General features: G+C 40.6%; 1 protein-coding gene across 32 annotated transcripts in view; it reads right to left on the bottom strand.

The window, feature by feature from the left end:
• REPS2 (RALBP1 associated Eps domain containing 2) overlaps positions 1-24,023 on the bottom strand; it is a 247,307-nt gene that overhangs the window by 118,416 nt on the left and 104,868 nt on the right. For 19 of the 32 annotated variants that reach the window (XR_011434850.1, XR_011434849.1, XR_011434851.1 and 16 more), the window contains 3 exons: positions 20,142-20,290; positions 17,678-17,804; positions 11,160-11,257 (listed from right to left, as the gene is read on the bottom strand). Coding sequence is in view for 28 of the 32 variants with exons in the window: in XM_070257713.1 (XP_070113814.1) it covers positions 11,160-11,257; positions 17,678-17,804; positions 20,142-20,290 (374 nt within the window). In the remaining 4 variants the exon portion in view is untranslated. The remainder of the gene's footprint in view (positions 1-11,159; positions 11,258-17,677; positions 17,805-20,141; positions 20,291-24,023) is intronic. The other 13 variants (XM_070257704.1, XM_070257705.1, XM_070257721.1 and 10 more) reach the window with 2 other exon arrangements.

Raw genomic sequence — 24,023 nt, 5'->3', positions numbered from 1 at the left:
TTCATCAGCAAGCTCTATGTTTCTCCCCCTTATGCACCATCCATCCTGTAGCAGTGGACCATTCCCTCTCAAGAAAAAAATCTCACTGCAATTCCTACATCATTGCAGCAATTTTACAGATTGAGGATCTGAGCTTGAGATATGAATATGCTACACTTCCACCTCCCTCTCTATGATCTAGTTTAGTTCTAGATTTTGGTCAGTGAACTATTAAATTACACAGAGTATCATCTTCTTTCTCACATAATTTTTGCCTATAAGCATCTGGCATGTTTTCACATGAGGAAAGAATCCCGTAGATAGCCATACGATACAGGTATTCAATCATTTCACTGTTATCTTAGTATGTGGCACTAATACTATTTTGATTAACATAAGAAATGCTTATGAGTAATCACCGTCTCCAATTCTCCCCTCTGGAGCCAACATCTGCTGTTCCAGAAGGGCATTTTTCCTTTACAATTGTCAGGATTTTGCTCAGGCTTAGAGAAGGCCAGGAGAAAAGTGAGAAATAAGCAGTAAGAAGACACTGTGATGAGGCTGCAGACTTCCAATACCACTGCACTAGCATTACCAGCCCCATCAGTGTCTGCTAAGTCAAGGCTGCCTGTCTCTTCTCCACTAAGTCTTCCCCTTAACACTCAAGGCAGCCTGAGGTCAGATGGGAAACAGATGTGCCAAGAACTTGGGCTGAATTCAAGGAATGCTTTAGAGAATGAGGCTACAGATTGGAGGTGCAAAAAGAGTGCAGATTCTGGAGGCAGAAACGCTTGGGTTCAAATCTGGGATGATCACTTACTCACCATGAGACCTGATCCAGTTACTTAACCTCTGGGCCACCAGTTCCCCACCTAAAAGGTGAGGACACGGCGCACAGGGTTCTGCCTACCTCTCCAGCCTCATCTCCCTCCCATTCCAGGCTCTAGCCACACTGGCCTGCTTTCAGTCCTTTGACTGTGTCTCCTCTCCATGATATATGGGCTCGCTCAACACTTACTCTACCCCCTCTTGGCATAACTGCCTGCACTGCAGAGGTTGGCTAGGTAAAAACTACACTGTCCAAACACCTTGGCTGGTAGAATTCCAGATGGGACTTAGGTTCCACTAAACACACCCATGGAAGACTGATCAGAACTGTGTCATGTGGTGAAAGAGGCCAGAAACAAAGCATTCATTCCGCTGGCCTAGATCATGCATGGTGTGGAGCTGGAGTTGAAAGTGACACAGCCATTGCCTAATTCTGTAGCTTTCTGATTGTAGCAGAGGCAATGCTCCCTTAGCCATCTAGTCCTACAGTGTGGTTTAGGGAATTGTTCTTGCAAGCTCAGAATAGAATCTGAATCTTCAGCCCTTCCAGAGATCTAGCAGGCCATCCACACTCCTATTGTAAACCCCTATTTGCTTAAGCTAGCCAGAGGAGATTCTCTTGTCCACAATGAAAACCCTGACCAATGCATGCCCTTTGTCTAGGCTCTTCCCGCTACGTGAGACACTCCTCTCCTTGCCTCCCCAGCACCATCCTTCTTTTGCCTGGTGAACTCCTAGTCATCCTCCACAGCCCAGCTCAAGCATCAATTCTTTGGCAAAGCCTTCCCTCACTTTCTAGCCCTAGGTTGGATTTCTCTGTTATATGCTAAGAAAGTACTCCCTTGCCTTTAGGGCAACTGTCAGTTTTCCATTATATATACAGAGGTGGGATCATCTGATCCTCATCCATCTCCCAACTTGACTGTCAAGTTCCCTTGGAGCAGGGACCATGTTTGTAGTCCTCAGGGTACTCCGGCATGGTGGCTGAACCATATAACCCACTTAGTAAGTATTTCTGAATGGATGAGTAGAGGACGTAATCTTGCATATAGTCTACCTTGCAAGACTGTTGGGAGGACTGAAAGGACACATACAAGCTAAGGGGCCAGCATAACACTGGGAGCAAATAAGCAGTCGGTCGGTAGTGACTCTTGTTGGGATAGGCAGTTGAAGGCATGACACTACCGACTCACCTGAGATCAGGGGGGATACTGATGGGCCTAGGGGCTGAAATGGTGCCCTTGTCAAGGAGCCTTCCATATTCACAGCCTAGTATATATTAACTAACTGAGACCAAAGGATCCTTGGGAATAAGCTAGAAACAAACACCACTCTCCTTTCTAGCTTTAAAAAGTACTGTCTGGGACAGGAGTTCAATGGGGTGTTTCTGGCTACAACTAAGAGGCTAAATCAGAGATGCTCCTGTCTGCCAAATCAATGTGGGCCCTAGCTATTACCAGGAAAGTTCTGGCCACCATAAGCTTTAATGCAATGCCCATACCTAGTGGGGGAAAGCAACGCTGACCCCACAAATAAAATATGCTCATTTGCTTTTATCAGTAGTCTAACCAATCTGTTGTAATACCACTAGATGGATGCTAGAATTCTACTGTGTACCAGTCTACCATTTTTACCATTCCCCTCACCCCACTGTCTCTAAGCATGTATTCTGCAAGGCCTTAAGGCAGCACCCCAATCAGCCCTAAGATTTACTGAATCAATGTCTTTTTCCCATAAACATCCTTCAATTTCTATCCCAGGCACTCTCTTCTTATATCCTGGAGTCACCTCTCTTTCAATGATCCAGTATCTTTTTACTATTCTCATAACACAAAACATTTTTTCCTTTCATGTAGAAGTGCCCCTCAGCAAAGAAACCAAGCAATTCTCACTACTTTAACTGTTAAGAAGTGTGGGTACACAGTAAGCACCTGAGGAATACAATAAGACACAGCTAAAACAGATTTAGGCTGAGAAAAGGAAATTTCAGTATCAACTGAAATGTTTCAAAAATAAGGACTAGAGAGTCCAAAAATAAATTAAAAGTAGGTGAAGGAAACAAGTAGGAAGGAGGCTGATGCTATGAAAAACAGCAGCTTTTTGTGGTAACAGTGACCATTTGGATGTCTGCGGGTCCTAGGCAGACTTGGTGGAGTAAAACACGCTGAGAACACATTCCCCTTGCACCCCTTAGGAGATGGTCAAACTCCAGCAAGGGTCTGAAATCAAATGGGGAAAGAATCTGGTAAAACAAGATGTCAAGTCAAGAACAAGGTGCATGCATTCCTATAAAATTTATCAAACCAGTTCTTCCTGTTATACACAAAGGCAAATACATATACTCTCTTCTCCCTCCCTCTTCTTCCTCCTCCCTCTCTCCCTTCTATTTGTCAGAGGAAGAGAATGTAGTTGTCTAAGCAATGCTGAGATACACACACACACACACACACACACACACACACACACACACACACTGTGGTTGACATTTACCATCCATAAGAACAAATTTTCCTAGCCTTAATCTCTACCCATAAACTAAGTAATTCAACTTTACTATGAAGGAATAAACAAGAAATCTCCACTACTGGCAGGCCTGGGGCACTCCAGAACCAAAAAGAAGCTAGAGTCCCTAACCTCCTTCAAGGACCTCAGGTGCCCAGGACCTCCTCTCGACCACAAAAGGAATAATTTTCCACATATGCTGCAGCTTCTCACTCATCCAAAGGAAAAGGGACACCAGCTTCTGGTTTCAGATTGGTAGGAATGACAAACCAGTAAGGAAACATTGACAACCCAAAAGGAAATCAGGACATAGGATATAAAGAAGCAATTTATAGAAAAGGAGATACAGATGACTCGTAAACTTAAGATATTCCACTTAACTAATAAAGAGAAATGCTAATTAAAACTACAGTGAGATATCATTTTTCACGTATCATGTTGGCAAACATTCATAAGTTTTTTAGTACATTGTGTTTGCATGGGTATGGGAAAATAAACATTTTTATACATTGTTGGTAAGTGTGCAAATTGGTACAGTCTCCAATTTGGAAATCTCTATCAAAAATTAAAACTGTGTAGACATTTCACCCAATTATTCCATTTCTAGGAACTGATCCTATATATATATCTATGCAAATAATGCTGTGATTGAAAGTTCTAGATTTTTATCAGAAAGGGTTGGTTCAATGATTTATGGAAGATGCACACAATGAACTACTATGCATTTGGAAAAAAAACCCAAAAAGATAAGGAAGTACTTTACATACTGCTACAGAATGTTATTAAGCTTTTCTAAGTAAAAAATGCAAAGTTGAGGCCGGCCCCAGGGTGTGGAGGTTAAGTCTGGCGCACTTCGCTTCAGTGGCCCAGGTTCGTGGGTTCAGGTGCCAGGCATGGATTGACACCACTTGTCAAGCCATGCTGTGGCGGCAACCCACATAGACAATAGTGAAAGACAGGCACAGATGTTAGCTCAGAACTAATCTTCCTCAAGCAAAAAAACAGGAAGTTTGGCAACAGATGTTAGCTCAGAGGGAATCTTCCTCACCAAAAAAATAAATAAATAAATAATTTTTTAAAATGCAAACTGCGTAACAGATATATAGTATACTACCCTATATGTAAAAAGGTGGAACTTTATATTTTGCACATATTATATAACTACATATAATACATATTATATGTATAACTACATATAACTACATATACAAGTACTATGTTTACTTGTATATGCATAAAATATTCCTAGACTGATACAAAAAAACGGGTCTTATCAGTTGCCTCTGGGATGGGGAACTGGATAGCTAGGGCAGAGGGTGGGAAGGACACTTTTCACTCTGTACCCTTTTGTATCTTTTGAATTTCTGACACATATTTTTTAAATTTTTAATTGCTCTGAAGAACAAGAGTATTTGAAAGCTTACAACCCATGATGCAAAAAAAATAACAGTGTGCTGTTTACTGTATAATCTGAAACAAGCAACCAAAACCTTAGAGTGCTTTTCCTGTGGCTGTGTGAGAAGAGAGACCATCATTAGGCGGTTTCTTGGCCTCAGCCACTCAGAGAACATCCACATGTGTTTCCTCAGTGGCTCATCAGCCTGAGGGTTTGACTGCAATATGAGCAGAAGAAAAGGTAAGAACTAAATGTGGCAATGGCGTTATGCTGACATAGACACAGGAGCATTTACAGGGAGCAATGTCAGAGCTCTCAGAAAAGGGGAGAGGAGAAAGACTCCAAAATAAGGAAGGAAAAATGTGCATGAGCCTCTACTGAAAAAAACAACCACCCAAATACAGGCCAAATGATGCCTTGATAGAGAATTCCTGGACCCTCAAAGAGGCCCCATGGGCCCAATCTGCCTTGTGGGTCATTTCCCTGGGCTGAGTATTAGGTAAGAGAACCACAGTGGCTGAGACAGTACCTAATATGCCCCACTTGCTTACCTGCTTCTTTCTTTTCCCAACTCAGAGGACCAACTCTCTCATGACTCAACTCTAAGCTATCTCACTCAACCCCACCACAATCTTTCAGCCACAATCTCTACTCTCTACTCTCCTTATCTGCCCAGCATCCTGGTCCAGTCTACCCACATCTTTCACACCATAAAAAGTTCTCTCAGGGCAGTGTCAACCTCCCTGACAAAAGAAAGACTATTTCTTCCTGTTCCCCTCAAAACTCTTAGAATGAACAATTTACTTGTGGCGACTATCAGTTCCCTCTGGACTTATGCCAACACCACTCCAACAGAGCCTCGGGGTATTCATTTCTTTCACCATCCTTTACATACATGTCTGCTATTTAGAACAATTCCAAAAAGACCCAAGGAACAGAGAGAATCTGCTTCTGGCCCTGAGTACCTACAGTTAAGTCCAGAGCAAGGTGGGGGAAATGACAAGAAACTGAGATTGAGTGAGAATGAGGGGAAAAAAGGAGATAACTAAGTTGAATAAATGTTTTCCAAATTACAGACTTTTAGATTAATATGGTGGCTGGCTAGCAATGTCTAACAACCCCTCCCCTACCTGTTCATCAGAAATCTTCCACCAAAAACACAGCCCAAACCCCAGTAGAATGGCAGAGTGATACAGTTCTCTAAATTCTGTTTGTCATTATTTTGTCTTTGAAGTAAGAAGAGTAGTGAGTATTGAGAATTTACCCCAAAGACTGTTAAGTTCATCCCTCCAGAAAGAGAAGAAAACATCACAGCAAGTATGTTTAGGGTTTAAAAAGTGAGTGTGTTGTAGTTTAAAATAAAAGATAATCTTTTCTGGAGAGATCTGGCTGGAAGGATATTTCATTTGCCAACCCTTTCTCCCTCAAGTCAGGTAAAAATATGCTGTGTATATTAGATACATAAGAATACCTATATTTGCTTATATACGCATGAAACATTCATGGAATGATACAAAAGAAACAGACAACACTGGTTTCTCTGGAAACCAGTAAAGGTCAGACGCCCATCCTTCTGACTGGGCTTCACAGATAAATGAGCAGAGGAGCAACAAATGATTTTTTAAGAATGAAAAAATGGAAACTATACATATACAAGAAATATTAGAAAATTCTCATACTTCATGTTATCAATGGAAAATAAGCATAGATGAATTGAGACAAAAGAGAAAACAGAAGGCAAGAGCAAGGATGAAGAGTAAGGTTCCCACACAGAGACCACTGACCTCATGCGAAACGACCAGTAGCTCTGCGTGGCCGGAGTACAGAGGGAGAGAAGAAGTGAGCTATTGTGGCTGAGGAGGTAAGCAGAGGCCAAACACCAGGGCTGCCCAGAGCCACGTTCGGGAACGTGGATGATATGCTGAGAGCAGTGGACAGAGTGACTGGTTTCAATCAAGGGAGTAGGAGGATTAGATTTGTGTTTTGAAGACCATTTTTGTCTGCAGGGAGGATAAAGGATTTGAAGAGGGAAAGATCTGAAGCAAGAAGAGTTAGGCTGATATAACACATTCAGTGACAGAGGATGGCCTGAACTGAGTAAGTGCAGGGGAACAGAGAGGCATGTAGAAAGTGAAATGGCCAGGACTTGGTAACTGAATGGGTGATAGAGGAGTCAAAGGCAGTGACCAGCATTCTGACCTGTGCTGATGGGTAGATGGAGCCAGGAATGGAAGGGTGAAAGCTGGTTTGGTGGGAAAGACAATGTGGGAATGACAATAGGACACCTGAGTGAAGATGTCTGGCAAACGGAGATATGTGGTCATCAGCCTCCATGTAGCTAAAGAGTAACACAGTGAGAATTGGACCTAGGAACAACCAATATATAAGGGGCAGGTCAAGGAAAGAATTGAAAAAGAAGATTAGGAAGAGGTAGTCATAGAAGCAGGAGGAAAACCAGGAGATGATGGCATCATGGACACCAAACGATGAGAGCATTTCAAGGTGATCAGAGTCAAGAGCTGCCAAGAGGTCAATGAGACAAGGGCTTAACACAAGGTAGTTTCTGGCAACCATGGCGAAACCAGAGGCAGTGGAGCATAGTGGGAGCAGAAAGGGCAATTCTAAATCCTACACCAGCAAAATTACCAATGACTACATGATTAGGATAACTTGTGAAAAGTAAACAATAAAATGACCTATAAACACATGATACAAGATGAAGCAAGAATGAAGACATCATTTCTTTACAAACCACTGTCAACCACCCACCAACATAGGATATGCTCAGTATATGAAATTTCAAGCGGAAAAACATCCAACACCTGAACAAAAGAATTGAAATTCCAAAAATATTAAGCAAAAAGACTATTCATTCTGATATTTGGGTGCTGAATTTAGCATAAGCACCTCTAAAATGCCAAGCCCATGGGCTACAACAGTACTGGCCAGGGTCCCTAAAAGCCTCCCCGGGTACGCAGAGGCCATCCTCGTTCCAATCAGGCAGGGACTTGAATACAAGGCCACAGAGAAAGCTAGAAGACAGCAACGTTGCCAACAATACATTAACAATGCAACGTGAGGGGAATTAGTCACCCCAGCCTAGTCTAGCACCATGCCCAATCCACACAACCAAGAACCTTCACTTCAAATCCCCTCATCTACATGACTGATTCAGGTTGGCATTTTGCCTTCTGAGACATGGAGTCCAGCCAAACCACGCTGACAGGCATTAGAAGGAAACTGAAGAATTGAAGAAAGAAAAACACATCAGCCATGAAAACCACAGACTGCTGTCCCAAGAAAGGCCCCTTGCTCTCATCTTAAACAGAAGGCAATGCTCCAAACAAGAGGGGGGAACCTCCACTGATGCCAAACAAACATTAAGGGAATTGGACTGTTGCATATTATTACAATGGACTGTTAAATCCGTTCCAAGTCATTCATGTTACAGAAAAGAGAAGGAACTTGCCCAAGGTCACATAGAGTTTGACCGGACCTGGGCGAGAACCTGTCTGGTTTTTTTCTGCACTATATCGTTAAGTCCTTCTAATGGCCAATCGCTGCCAAATACTTATGTCTAGCCCTGGCTCTCTCCAAAGCTCCAGATCCATATATCCTACCATCTCTTTGACATTCCTCTTGGCTATCTCCAAAGCTCAAATCCAAACATCCAACAGTGAACTCATGATCCTTCCCCAATATTCCCAAGACCAGTTTTTCATCCAGGGCTTCTTAGCTTAACAGATGACATCACCATCCATCCATTTCCTGAGCCAGAGACTAAGGAATTGTGTCCAGTGTTTGAACTCCAGCCCTACCACTTCCTACTGTGATCTTGGGCAAATTAAATAAGGCCTTTAAACCTCAGGTTTTGTCATCTGAAGAATGGGATAATAACAGGAATTACCTCGTAAGATAGCTGTGAGCATGGAAAGAGACAAAGTATATAAAATGCTAAGCACATAGAACATCTTTGTTTTGTTTTTTTAAAGATTGGCCCTGAGCTAACATCTGTTGCCAATCTTTTTGTTTTCTTCTCCTCTCCAAACCACCCCCACCCCCGGTACATAGTTGTATATTCTAATTGTAGGTCCTTCTAGTTCTGCTATGTGGGACACCGCCTCAGCATGGCTTGATGAGCGGTGCTAGGTCCACACCTAGGATCGAAACTGGCAACACTCTGGGCCACCGAAGCAGGGCGCATGAACTTAACCACTCGACCACAGGGCCGGCCCCTAGAACATGTCTTGATATGTGCAGTTCCCTCTATCTTCTTGCCTACTCCCCCCAATCCCACCCCCTAACCTGGTTAACACCTATGAATCCTTTCTGTTTCAACTCAAATTTATTCCCCACTAGAAGCCTTCCTTGACGACCCTGTCTGCCAGGGCCAGGTCATAACTCCCCCTCCCAATTTTTCATCCTCAAAGCATGGCGAAATTTCTATTCACCTCACATGATTATATATTTACTTTGTGATGCTTTGATTAATTGCATCTCCTCCAACAGCCTATAAGCTCTATGAGGGCAGGGAATGGGAGTGTTATACCTCATTTTTGTATTCTTAATACAGTACCTGGCACTTAATAGGCATTTAGTAAATATTAGTTGAGTGAAGTGCCCAAGAAGCATGTTTATCAGTAGAAAAATGGACCTAAAGATTAGAAGAGAAGTCACAGGACACCAATCCATGGAAGAGTCCATGACCATCCTATCCAGGCAAATAGGTAGAAAGGGTCCAGTGAGCCCCATTCAATCACTGTAAAGTTAACGATTTACTCCTTGTTTGACCATCATTCTAACCATTCAGGATTTGGTCTCCACAGCACTAGAACATACACTGCAGACACATACACACCCATACCCCGGAGATTCTTTAAATGAACCCCAGTCCCTCCGATACCTTTCCTAATGTAATCCTCACTCAACAGTGGATGTAATTCTTATGTTTAAAGACACATACTTTTGTACCACAGGACCTCAAAACACAGCCAACTACTACATCTGGGGCTCAGCTGAAGAAACAGCTGTCTGTTCCAACTTGGGGGTAAAACTGAGCTCTACTGGACCTGGGAGAGAATGGCATCTTGGCTCTCCAATGTGGTACCAAGAAGGGATTTTCAGGAATATTTTTTTACTACACTCAATGTTTGTTTATGCAGAAACTCTAGAACCTAGCCTCCTTTTAATATGGGACTCTAATGTATAGCAAAGTATTTTCAAGTGCAGGTTTTGACATTGGGCAGGCCTGGGTTCAAATTCTGGTTCTGCACCTTACTAGTTAAGAATGAAACCTCAGACACATTACTTGACCTCTCCCAGTCAGAGTTAACTCATCTGTACTAAGAGATAAAACAGTACCTAGATCCTATGGTTGTAGGAAGTATTCAATATAAATACATAGCAGATGGCTAAATTACTATCTTTAAGAAAGTTCTCTGCACACAGAGTATCAACTTAGAAGATAAAGTTCTGTACCATGCCTAATACAGCACCCCATTCCTGGAGGGTATTCCATGAACACCATGATCTTGCTTAGCTTTTTTTATTCTGTTCGAGACTACCAGCCACTCCTTTATGGGAGTATCTGACACCACCCTTCTATTTTGAGTAGAACTGCCTGCACATAAATGATCCTTCTTCTAAGCTGGGCAACTGAAATGTTATACAAACCACGCTACTTCCTCTTGTCTTTAGGGTGAAACAGTACTGTTTTCATAACTTCTCTTATGCAGACATATACACACACACACACACCCCCTTTTTTGAGAGTAGGACTTCCTCAGTGCAGCACTCAGAGATACTACACAAGATAACAGTTGCAGACACAGAAAAAAGAAGAGCTCTTTAGCCAAAGGCAAACACTGGAGAAAGGGAAGCTGAAATTTCCTAAGCTGTAGCATAGCCAGGAGAAACCGAGACATCATTGGTACTTCTGCCATATTTCTTTTGTATTTATTACATATGGGAAACAGTAGTTGCTGTCACTTGTAAAATAACTGTTCCCCACACAGCACTGGATTAGGCACTGAGAGAGAATACTGAAGAAATACCTCTGCCTTCTAAAAGCTTATAATGTAATTGGAGGCACAAAACAAATGCACTGAATGCGTAATAATAAAGAATAAGGCAGAGATAAGAGGCCGTTTTGCAAAAAGTAAAGCCCTCTTGAAGGAGGAGCCTAGTGATTAAGTAGATGAAGGTGGAAGGGCATTTTAGACATACCAAAGACCAAGAACTAGCCTGGATTAGTCTAGAGACACTGAGAAGGAGTAGAAATACACATAGGAGAAAAGATTAGGAAAACATACAAGCAACAGAACAAGAAATGCAATATTTGCATGAGGGGCAGTTTTACACCTTTGCAAAAAAAAAAAAAAAAAAAAAAAGGAGGCCCATCAAAAAGCCATGTCCCCGAAGTCTTCCCTTGGCATACCCCCACAACATCACTTACCCGGATAAGGGAAGTCTGATGCCGAGGGGGCTTGGCTCCTGGGCCTCCCGTTGAGGCTCCCTCAGGCTGGACAAGAGGCTGTCTAGCGTCATAAGGAGCTGAAACAGCAACAGGGAAAGTCAGCATGGTACACAAAGATTTCACCCAAAAATTATGACCTCACACTCAAACTGATACAGTGTCTGCTCTTTAGGGAAGAATTAGCAAAGGAATCAGCGTTTATATGCTTAGGGCCACCTAGGACAAAGAAACAAACCTTGGTGCCCTTGGGTACAATTTAAACAATCTAAAGACATTCAACCAATTCATGATAAGGCAGGAAAATATCTACATCAAATTAAGATTAGGAATAAATTGTAAGGGTGGAATGTGAGAACCTAAATTGGGATAGAAAACAACGGGAATAGTTAGAAAAGTGCCATGTTATGAGCGTTCAAACTCTAAATATAAGGTAAATTCTATATATACCTTCCTGTTTAAAAGTCTTCCATTCATCCTCCACCACACAAAGAAGAAAATTAACACGCATTTTGAACACCAAGAATCAACATTGTTTACTTCGTTTATTTTTGAAAACTAAATGGCAATGTCTTCTTTTCCTCATTGGAAAGAATGTAAAACCAAGTAGAGAAGAGTACAAAAAGAAATAAATGTATTTTATATTTATTATTTTATCATTCAATAACCAAACTAAAAGTAATTTTGCTACCTTTAAAAAGTTTTAAGCTACAAAAATGAATGCATTTTTTATTCCTTTTATTTTCAGAACACTTAATAATGACCTTGCCAATACCGTAGGAAAACAGTTCAACATAACCAGAGAGTATTCAGCTCTCACAGAAAGGAGAAATTATCACCCAAGTTGAAACCATTTCTGATCTCCATGGGTTAACAGTTTGAGTTTTTGAAAGTATATAAATAAGTAAAATGCTTTCTTCCTGTAGATTCCTTATAAATAAAATTAGGTAGAGAGAGCAGAGCAGCCTGTTATGGTGTCACATTTAGCATAGTTTTCTCTCTTTAAAATAAAGAAGGTATAACAAAAGCACATCAAGAACAACAAACCACTCTTAAGCTCACATCTGCTTTTAGTATTTCCTCCAAGCAATGGATAAAACAACATTATAACACGTTAAAATACATTAAAATATCAAAATTATTGCCTGCCAAACCATTAAGTAAACATTCAGACCCTGCTAAGAATGGATAAAGATATAAAAATTGCAAAAGAAACACACAGAGAGCACATAACCCAAATCTTAAAAAATAAGTCTCAGCTGGTAGTCAGGTGTTGCCTTCGGAGAAGAAATTTTAAGATCATTCCATTTTGATGGAACGCTGAATTAAGCTCTTCATGCTGGAAGGTTTGAACCACAGTAAACTGTACCATGGTTGGCATACTAGTGGTCATGAGCTTTCCCTGGGAAGCTACCCCACTTGCCTCTGGTTTCCCTCTGAGGGAGAGAGCTTCTACTGCCCAGGAGGGACAAATGTAGGGGAAGACCATCTGGCCCTTGGCTTCAGTCCCTCACCTACAAGGGCTTTCCCTCAGAAGAGACAGACACGTCTCATCAGTAAGGCTTAAACGAAGATTCAGCTGCATGGAGGGTCATTTTTGGAGAGGCCTGGACTCACAGCAGATTTTCTCTTCCTACTCCTCTGGGAAGCCTGGGTTGGCTACACTTGCCTGTGACTGGAAAGGTGAGTGCCTGAAGCCCATCTGGTCACAAATCTAAGACACGTGCTCCAATCAGCTCTATCAGTACCACAGCTGATATTCAGGCCACCCTCATCTCATTCCTGCCTCATTCCTCAAGAGGATCTGAACTCAGGAGGTAAAAAGGCAGGTGTTACTTATTACCTCTACCCTCCCTCCTCCCAAATAAAATGCAAAACATGCAACTCAATGCAAAATAAATAATTCTTAGGTTCCTTTATGAGAGATTTAATAAAGAACTAGAAATACTATCTTTCTCCAAGGGGAGAAGTATAAAACAAACCCTAAAGATTTTACCACTCTGAGATTCAGTGTCAAACTGGAACAGAGACCACGAGTAACTGTACATTAAAGACTGTAGTCAATCCAGTGAATGACATCCAGAGTGACTTTCAAAACACTTAAGAGCTTCAAAAATAAAACGGGTATCAGAGTGTAAAAACACAAAAGAAAATAAAAAGGAACATTCGTGCATCTACAATATGCCAAGATCTGTGCTAGGCACAGATGTTTGCATAACACCTCTCATCTGATCCAGAGAGCAAACCTCTGAGGCAGCGATTATTCCATTTTACAGATAAGGGAAACTGAGGCTCAGAAAAGAAAAATACTCATAGTCACACAGGCTAGAAATGGACAGAAACGAGAAATGTAGGCCCACCAAGTCTATCTTTAGGCCCAGGAGACTGACATCACAGCCCATGCTCTTGAGTAGATAGTTAGAAGTGATTCATGAGAATAACGTGTATAAGAAAAAGCAGAACGGACATATTGATTTTGAGATAAGACATTAGATATCAGAAGAAACAGGTATAAGAATTGAAAGTAGTTGCCTCCAGAGATCAGAAACAGGTTGTGTAGAAAGGAGAATAGTTGTTTTTACTATAGGCATTTAAGTATTATTGAATTATACGCATATATTACTGTGATTTAAACTTTTTTTAAAAATATAGATAGCAGTATCTGCCTCTGAGGGTTGTGGTAAGAAGAAAATAATGCACATAAAGACCTCTGCATGATGCATGGCGCGTAAGTCTTACCCAATGAACATTAGTGATAGCTATCTCCCGCAGGTGATATTAGCAGGAGCCCAGGGGAGAAGCTGAAGAGGGACTCTGAATCACAGACTGGCCCAAAGATGCTCAGTCTGATTTAAAACATACTCACACACATGCCCCACTAGCCAGGAATCATGGCAGAATATTGGACAGGGAAAGGACCCCAGAAAAACGTATTCCTAGAAAATTATCCCAGCAGCAAAATTGCTTTCTGCAAAGTCATAAATTCATAAATTAAGAATAACTCTAGAATGCTTAATACCAGAGTCACTAAGGTTTAACAGGTTTTAGATATGTTACTGTGTAGATCAAAGGGAAGACAGAGGAAAGAAATAGGAAAGAGAATCCTGGGTTCTTCAGATGGGTTGATGGCATTTTGAAGGCAACAGAGGAGAGTTAAGTAACAGATGGAAAAACACATGAAAGCCTTAAGAGAAATTGAGTTCTAAAAACATGGGGAAAGACAATGAAGACGTGTGGGCTTCTCTTACTTCTTGACCTAAAGATATAAGACAGAAAAGGAAGCAGAGAGGTAAAGAAAATCCTTCAGGGGAAAATCTACAGACGTTAAAAAAACAGGAATGAACAAGCTTTGAAGTGAATAGTATTAAGAAGAAGCAAAAATCACAAGACGGACCCAAGTTGCAGATAGGAAAAAACCTCTCCCTCCCTTTGACTTAGATAGATGGAGAAGTCTAAATGGAAATACCTATAAACATTTTATTTATGAATGACCTTGTTCCCAGCTACAGGTACCGAACAGCCTCCTAACTGATAACTAGATCCAGAAAACTCAGCTCCTTGAGAAACAGGAGACTGTCCACTCAGACTCCTCTTCATGGGTATGCTGTGCAAAAGAGAAACCTTTAAGAAGAGCAGCTCATCAAGTTTAAGGAGCATGATATAGGAGAAAAACCAGGAAGGGGTAACAGAAACTCAGGAAACAATGTTTCAAGATTGAAAGAGTTACCACAAGGAGATGTCACTTCACACCCAATAGAATGGAAAATTAAAAACACTGAAGAAAAAGAAACCACTGAGAGTACCAGCTGCTGGCAAGGAGCACTGAACTCTCAAACATTGCCAGTGGGAGTATACAGCCATTTTGTAAACTCTTGGCAATTTCTTATATAACTACCCTAAGATTCAGCAAATGTTCATAGTATCCTTATTCTTAACAGCCAAACACTGGAAATAACCCGAATGTCCATCAACAGGAGAATAGATCATCAAACTGTGGTACATTATACAATGGAACAGTACTAACAAGAAGGAACAAGTTACCGATACACACAACAATGTGGATCAATCTCAACCACAGTCATTCAATATGATTCCATTTATACAAAGTTCTAGAAGAGGCAAAACTAATCTATGGTGATAAAACTCAGAACGGTGCTTGCACTGGGGTACAAGGAATGACTGGAAAGGGGCATCCCTGGAGTGATGGAAATGTTTTATTCTTTCTTTTTTTTAAAGAAAGGCAGACTGCCACATGCAGCACCTCATTTGGATGTATCTGGAGTCTTGGAGGCTTGACCACTTTACATTCTCCTACAAATGGACCTTGAGAGCTTGTTTGGAGGTTCTGTCATGGGAGCACAGCCACTCATATACCCTTGACCGAAGAATGGTCCTCCTCTATCGAAGAAGGTCATCCTCTCCAACCGAGCGTGCATCTTTGGGAAGGACACACATGGAGCAGTGAGGGAGGAATGGGACACCCACATAGCCAGCCAGATCAGCTAAATCAACCCTGGCGATCAATGGGGTAACAGATCTCACAGCCAGATAGCCCTCACATCCGGAAATGTTCTATATTTGATCAAAGTGGTGGCTACCTGGGTATATCCATTTGTTAAAACTCAAATTGAAGATTTTTTTTTTTTTTTGAGGAAGATTGGCCCTGAGCTAACTGCTGCCAATCCTCCTCTTCTTGCTGAGGAAGGCTGGCCCTGAGCTAACATCCGTGCCCATCTTCCTCTACTTTATATGTGGGACGCCTGCCACAGCATGGCTTGCCAAACAGTGCCATGTCCACACGCAGGATCCGAACTGGCAAACCCCGGGACGCCGGAGCGGAACGTGCGCACTTAACCACTGTGCCACCGGGCCGGCCCTCAAATTTAAGATTTTTAAATGTGTTCACTTTATCATACGTAAATTTTACCTCACTTTAAAAAAAGGATGAAAAAGAAGGAAGGCATGGACAACCCTGACATAGGCTGCCAGGAGTCAAGAAAGATTGAGAGAAGCAGATTGTTTGCTTGCCACTGGGGGAACAGAAGCCCAATTTGAACAGAATGAGGAGAGAATGGGGCATGAAGTAGAGAGAGCAAGTACAGGCAAGTTTTTTAAGGAATATCAAAAAAGATAGGGTAGAACTTGGTGATAGGCTAACTCAGCAGAAGAAACATGACTCACCTGTGAATCAAACACCAAAAAACAGGCACCATGCTATGCAGAGGACTCCACCTTCCAAACCCAAATAAGATTAGGAATCAAAACCCCTACTTCTAAAAATAGGGAAATCAAGCAGGAGAGACTATAAGAGGAAAATAAGAATTCTCAACCCCATTTCATTTCAGACACCAATGGGACATTCAAGCTGCAGGGGAGTGATTTTTTTGTTACTATCCCTTAACAACATTATCTTGCATTTGCATAGGACTTAATTTCCAATTTTATACTCATGTTCTCACTAATCCTCACAACATCCCTCTTAAAAGAAGAAAGGAAATCATGGTTCACAGAAGTTAAATTGCTTGCCCAAGGTCACAGAGCTAGGCACATAAACCCACATCTTCTAATTCCAATCACAAGACATTTCCATTATGTCACATATGCTTCTCTCTGCAAGATTACAGCCTCTCTTTAGTCCAGTCTAGCACACATTTTTATATCTGCGTCCCTCTAGAAGTCACCACTACTTTCAATGCAGCAAAAACCTGCAGAAACTGGGTCTTTCCAGCCATGGCCCACAAAATAAAAAGGGGGGGTTACGAATATCCAATTCTAGAATACCTTTAAATTGGTCGTATCTTAAACTAGGAGCCTGAGCCCCAGGAGGACAAGATGCTGCAGTGAATTTATGGAGCTTTAAGCACTGCAGCCTGGGCGGCCAACTCTGCAAGTCATCCTCAGAACCAACAAACGTATTTTACCACTGACACAGCCAGCACAGTACAAATATGAGCAAGCAGGCACCCCTACAACCAGGCACTTAACACACTTCTCAGCAAAATGCTTCCCCTAGCATTTCCTTTATTCTTATTCCTAAACATAAGAGCTAAATATTTTCGTTTGTGTGATCAGTCTTTAAAGGTTGCATCAACTCTTTTGCTTTTGCATAGTTATATTTCTTAAGTAGTTTCATAAAAGCAGTTATTATATAAATATGTTTGGTATGTTTGCAGAAAGGAATAACAATTCCAAAATAATACAAACCCTTAATATGCCATGTTCCTGTAAAATGAAATCTGCATATGAAGGATTAAATCATCTAAATTGCTGCTCACAAGTCTAAAGATGAACTAGTGTGTAGGACAGGAGACAAGGCATTACTAAGATATATTTAATTTTATTTTTTTAAAAAACCTTAAGAGCATACAATTAAATTGAGCCATGTTTCCAAAGACAGAGGTAATTACGTCAGGAGATTCAGCAGCTGGTGGCATGGCTGCCTGATAGATTGAGTCTCGAAGACGCTGCCTGGGACATCTGGCCCCGAGACTGCCTCTTACCTGGATGCATCTGCTCCGTGCTGCTCCGCAGTTTGCTGTAGCCATGGCTCAAGGGCACCCTCTGGTAATGAGGCGGGGAAGAAGGAGGGGAAGCGAGGGGTGACATCGTGGGAGACTGTGTTTCCTGCTTCAAAGAACCAGAGCAGAGTTCAGAGGCGATCACTCAAGAAGCCTGGCGCTCTGAGCTGCAGTTATGAAGTATAACGTAACTCTACTGCTGGTGAGCTGGCTGATTTAACAAATGGAGGAAATGTTTTCTCAAAAACGCAGCTTGGTTAAAAAGCAGCACCTGAGGATTCAAAGGTCTCCCAGAGAATAGTCTCAACGGGGTTCAGTCACCTAAATTACTAAAACAAGACTGAAACACTTTCAGTTATGCCAATATTTTCCTTCAGGAAATGAAGGACGTTGATCACATGAAAGAACATTCATACTCCCCAATCTTGATCTCTTTGTGGATAAATTTTCATTCATTAATAAAGGCTCCTATTTCCTGGATTTACACTTATCAAGTCTTCTAGCAAATGTGGATATTAAAAAATATTTAAAATGATTAATGCTGGGGCTGGCCCAGTGGCGCAGCAGTTAAGGGTGCATGTTCTGCTTCAGCAGCCTGGGGTTCGCCGGTTCGGATCCCGGGTGTGGACATGGCACCACTTGGCAGGCCATGCTGTGGTAGGCGTCCCACATATAAAATAGAGGAAGATGGGCACGGATGTTAGCTCAGGGCCAGTCTTCCTCAGCAAAAAGAGGAGGATTGGCGGCAGATGTTAGCTCAATGCTCATCTTCCTCAAAAACAAAATGATTAATGCTAAATATTCCTGGAGCTTATTATGCCAAAGTAAAATGCCAGCTTTTTCTTTTTTTACACCGAGATTGCAAAACAATTCATTATGGGCAAACCACTCCAACTAGCCCACTCCTAAACACTAGAATGGAGCCTTAACGAGCTACAATTTGAATCTGAACTCAAATGTGAACTTTATGTAGGACCCAAGGCAAGGTAAGCAATCTTACTCTATTACTGGGTTTCCTCCTTTTTTTAATATACCAATAGAGTGGTAACTTTGGAGTACCCAAGTAATAAGGAAACAGTACTTTTACCAACAGAGACTATACAGCTGCTCTTAGTCTAAACATATATATGCAATCTGAAATACTTATCAACTACTCTTCTTCAAGAAAAAGAAAAGAATATTTGCTTTTAACTGTGAGGTCACACCCACAGATCGGTTGGGCCTAGCATTAAACCAGGCTGAAGTGAAAGGATGGGTCCTCAATCATGCATCCAGGCAAGTTCCCAGGGCATCACCCATCTTCCGATAGTGGAATCTCATTCCTCTCCAAATGCCAGTGGGAACACATGCCAAAGAGTATTGACTAAAGATTTCTATACTCCATTTTACATAAATCCCTGAGGAACTAGTTTAAAATGTATCAGAACTATGAAAGCAACAGTACATGGAGTTATTTAACAGGACATACTACACCTCACTTAAATATAAAACTTCTGCAGCAACACCTCATATATCCAGCAGTATGGGTGAGCCACGTAAATTAGTTTTCTGACTTAACATCTGCCCTTTAATATTTATTGCATTTTAAAAACATTTTGATTCATCTTCCTAAATATAACAAATCTCTTTGCCTTATAGAAAATACTATATCGAATATAATTTGACTTTTCTTATGACTTTTTGCATCTTTATTACAAGTATGAGCTTGTACCTTGACTCCCTCAGAGTTTACTAATGTGTAAGATTATTTATCTCTTCTTGATAGGCTCACTCTTCTGGAATTTTATACTTTTGTCTCTACCAATCACCACCTGACTACTGCAATTAGTGGTCTAATTTTAAAAGCTCATCCTCCCTATTCTTGTTCCTAACCTGCTAAATATGTAATAGCAGCATTTCCCAAGATGGCATTCCAAACATGCTCTCCAAGAAAGTAAATGCAGATTTCTAGGTCTCTTCATTACAGGACTTCTCAAGGCCTTTAATGTTCTAATGTGCGCTGTGAATCTCCAAGACTGAAGATGTAGCCTTTCCCCGAAGAATAGGATATGAAGCAGCATTCTCCAAATATATTTACCCAGAGAAACCTTTTCTCTAGACTTTTTTGGAGGAGGAGACCTATTAAAAACTCCTAGAAGTTACATTTCAAAGAACCTATTTGGAAATGCCAATTAGAGAAATCAGATAAGTGTGTTAAATCAGTAGCCTTACTTTAGACACAATTCTACATTAAAGTAGGCTCTAAAGGGCCCATGGGGGGCTCATGGTAATTCCTATGCGTCAGCCTCTTGTTTTTGCTACAAGGAAACTTGACTGGCTCACTTTCAAGTCTGTAGTTGTATCCCAGATGGTGAGATTTGCTGGAAGCTTGACAGCAGATATGAGGCACTGCTGCGTGGGGTTTCACGGTCAAGATCAAATGGACATGCCTGATCCAACTGTTTACCTGTTTATCCTCATCGTCCATTCTTTTGAAGGTATTTTTTTCCGTGATTAAATATGGAATCTGCATCTTAGTTCCAAGCAGTTCAGCCGGGTTCCCAAATCGTATCTCACCATCAGTCTTTGACATCATAAAGCGAGGCAGCGGCAATTCTTTAGGACCAGAATCAGAGAAGCTCAAGTGAGACTTTATCTTAAAATGTGAAAAGGGGAACTCAATGGCCAAAAGATGAATCACTTCTGAGGAAAAATTCCAGAGCACTAAATATAGATTAAATTTTTATTTCAACACAATGAGGACTCCTATAATAAGGTCATGATAAAAGAAAAATGCTACAGTTTTACCAAGGTATTCCAGCTTAACATTTTTAAATGCTGTTGAATCATCGCAGACCAAATTCAGGTTTTGGACTGATCTCCCGCTTCCGCTCTTAGTCCAGCACGAAGAAAAAGGATATGACATTGTATAAATACAATATTAAGTGAAAAATGGTAGCAGGCAAAAACTTATACAATGCTTATTATATGCCAGACACTGTATTAAGATCTGCAAGTATTAACTCATTTAATCCTCACAACTCAGTAAGGTAAGACTATCATGGGCCTTCTTTTACAGATGTGGAAATAGACAAGAAGGAGCTAAGTAACATTCCCAAGATCACAGAGCTCACCTATGGCAGAGCTAGCTCGTAACCAGTGCCAAGTACTGCTGCCTTACAGTTTGCCTCATTCCTAGGGCAAACTTACTGGATAGAACAATGTCTTACCCTATGTCATTCCTTAAGGAATTTTCACATTCAATCTCCAGTTGTTGTTTCATAATGGAATAAGGAAAATGGTATCAAGTTAGAGCAGTCAGTCTAACGTTCAGCCAGATTCTACTGTTGAAATCATTAGCCACACTCCCAATGTTAGAAAGAGCTGAAATGCAACAGTCTGATATACTTATCTTTTGAATTTCTGACAAAACTATTCTGAAAACAGTAATGATGCTTTGGCACACTTCTAGTTCTCAGCATAGCAAATCACGCACAACCACACAGCACAAAAGAACTCCAAAAATGGGCATAATATTATGGATTACGCATAACGATTTGCATCTGTATCCATTGTTCGGGATAATACTCATCAGTGTGCCTTTGTGCTTCCATCAGCTCTCTATTTCAAACACACAGCTGCACTTCCAATGATTGATGCTGTGCTAAAGCCAGAAAACATCTTAGCAACAGCAAGCAAGTATCCTAGCTCCCCAGGCAAAGAAAGCCCCTGGTTCTCTAATAACCACATCATGTTTATTTTTAGTTGCTATGTCCACATTTGATTCAAAGAAGTAGGCAAAATGACAAATCCCTGCGTGATCAATCAGCCAAGGGCCCAAGAGACACAAATAGAATTACCAATCTGGAAAATTAAACCAAGACTCTCCTCTAAAGAGAGGATGACCGCCATTTTTAACGTTTTAATGTGTCCCAACCTCAGCAGCTCTCCAGCACTCAAGGCAGAACAAGGGCTTCAAAAGAAAAAAGGCAAGAGAAAAGAAAATCTAGATTCCAAGTCAATCAAATATAAGCTAATCCTATGGTTCTCTTCTCAGAAAGGTATCTGTTTCAGCCCAGTCTGCAAAAAGAATGTAAAAAGATGGAATAAGATGATATAAAATAATTTGCACCCTGATCTGACCACGAGAGGATGACTCTACTTCCAAACATTATTTGAGGAAGTAAATGCTCAGCATTTGTAAGCTCCATGACCAGTGCCTTACTGGTGTTCAACAGATAACTCCAAGAACAGTGGAATATGAACACAGTATGATGAATATCAACTATTAGACTAGGGCTTCCAGATATCCTTCAGGACATTGTCACTTCACATGTTCTCCTTCCCTGGCTATGGCACTTCTCCAGAACTGTTTACCTGGGAAAGAACTTATCTCTCCCAGACAGCCACCAAATAGAAAAGGCAAAATACAGCTGAATTTCTCTCAGACTTTCTTTGGTTATGTGGTTTTAAATAACTCTCACTCAACAAAATCGTAACAAGACATAATAATATTCCTATCATTGAAAACTTTAATGAGGGTGCTAATTCCCTTCAGCTGTTGCAAGCTTTTAAAAAGTAGAAAGTAAAACTAGTTTGCAAATTTTCAGTCTATATGTTTTTTCCTAGTCATACATACACCAAATCCAATAGTGAAACTGTATTAGAAGATTAATCAATAAAGTTTGTGCTATCCAGTGTTGTATGTCAAGTAATCACAGGAGAAGATCCATTTGTAGTAGTTGGTTAGAATCTTTTCTCCCAAATTGAATTTAATTAACACACAGGAAACAAATTAAGAGTTCAAATTAAATGTTTATAGGGGCCAAGGAGACAATGAGTACAGCCATGCAAGGCAATAATTTGTTTCATAATGGTATCTTAAGTTGTATTCTTTGAACATAGAAATGCTTTGTATATTAAATATAAATGACTATTTTTCCCTTCCACAAAGAAAACTGTCTCTTTTTTTAAACATGTGATCTTCTAAAAAGTAAAGCAAAAATCCTATTTTTCCACGTGTGATGGAGACATGAATATAAGAAACACTTCAATTTCCTCAATCCACTAGAAAAAACAAAAGCAGCATAAATGTAACAACAAATGGCAAATGACAACAGAGAGGGTTGGGGCTGGGCAGAGAGCTCGTGTCTCATCTAAAATGGCAGCTGCTGTTCACTGTCCTTCAACACTGTCCACTACAAATACAGTTGTCCCTTGGTATCCGTGGGAGATTTGTTCCAGGACCCCCTCAAACACCAAAATCCACAGACGCTCAAGTCCCTTATATAAAATGGTGTATTTGCATATAACCTACACACATCCTCTTGTATACTTTAAATCATCTCTAGATTACCTATACCTAATACAATGCAAATGATATGCAAATAGTTGTCATACTGTATTGTTTAGGGAATAATGACAAGGAAAAAAGTCTGTACATGTTCAGTACAGACACAACCATCACAGACCTTTAAGGTTGGTTAAACCCTTGCATGCAGAACCTGTGAATATGGAAGGCCGACTGTATAATACAAGCCACACACATAATTGTAAATTGTGTAGTAGCTACATTACAAATTTTTTTTTAAGTTAAGAAGCCAGTCACAAAAAGACAAATACTGTATGATTTCACTTACATGAGGGATCAATAAATAGTGAAACTCACAGAGACAGAAAGTAGAATGGTAGTTGCCAGGGGTTGAGGGGAAGGGGAATGAGGAGTTGGTGAATGGGTGCCAAGGTGTTTTGCAAGGTGTGGTGAAAAAATTCTGGAGATTGGTTGCACAACAATGTGAATACACTTAACACTACTTAACTGTACACTTAAAAATGGTTAAGACATTAAATTTTATATTTTTTGTGTGTATGTACGTGTTTTATGTGTATGTTATCAAAATTGTAAGTAAAAAAGGACAAGTGAAATTAATTTTAATAAATTTTAACCTAATATCATTACACGTAATCAATATAAAAATTATTAATGAAAGATTTTATATTCTTTTTTCAGACTAAGTCTTCAAACTCCCACGTGTATTTTACCTATACCATAGACCTCGATTCAGACACGCCACATTTCAAGCACTCAGTAGCCACAGTACTACGGCTACTGGCTACCTAGTAAAGCAGCACAGCTCTAGCTGATGGCTGCCATGAGGGAATGTGAACCATTGTGGCCAGAAATCTGGATTTTACCAACAAATATTATAACATTAAATGTCAACAACTAATTGATTTGTTTCCAAATTATGTAAGGAGCATTTTACATGGAGGGATAATTTACATATATAGATCTTAAGTGTACCATCTGAAGAGTTTTGACAAATGTATCTATATGCACACAACCAAC

This window comes from Equus caballus, chromosome X (assembly GCF_041296265.1).
Source record: "Equus caballus isolate H_3958 breed thoroughbred chromosome X, TB-T2T, whole genome shotgun sequence".
NCBI classification, from domain to species: domain Eukaryota; kingdom Metazoa; phylum Chordata; class Mammalia; order Perissodactyla; family Equidae; genus Equus; species Equus caballus.
Note: the sequence above shows the minus strand (reverse complement) of the source record. Positions and strands in the feature narration are given on the sequence as shown.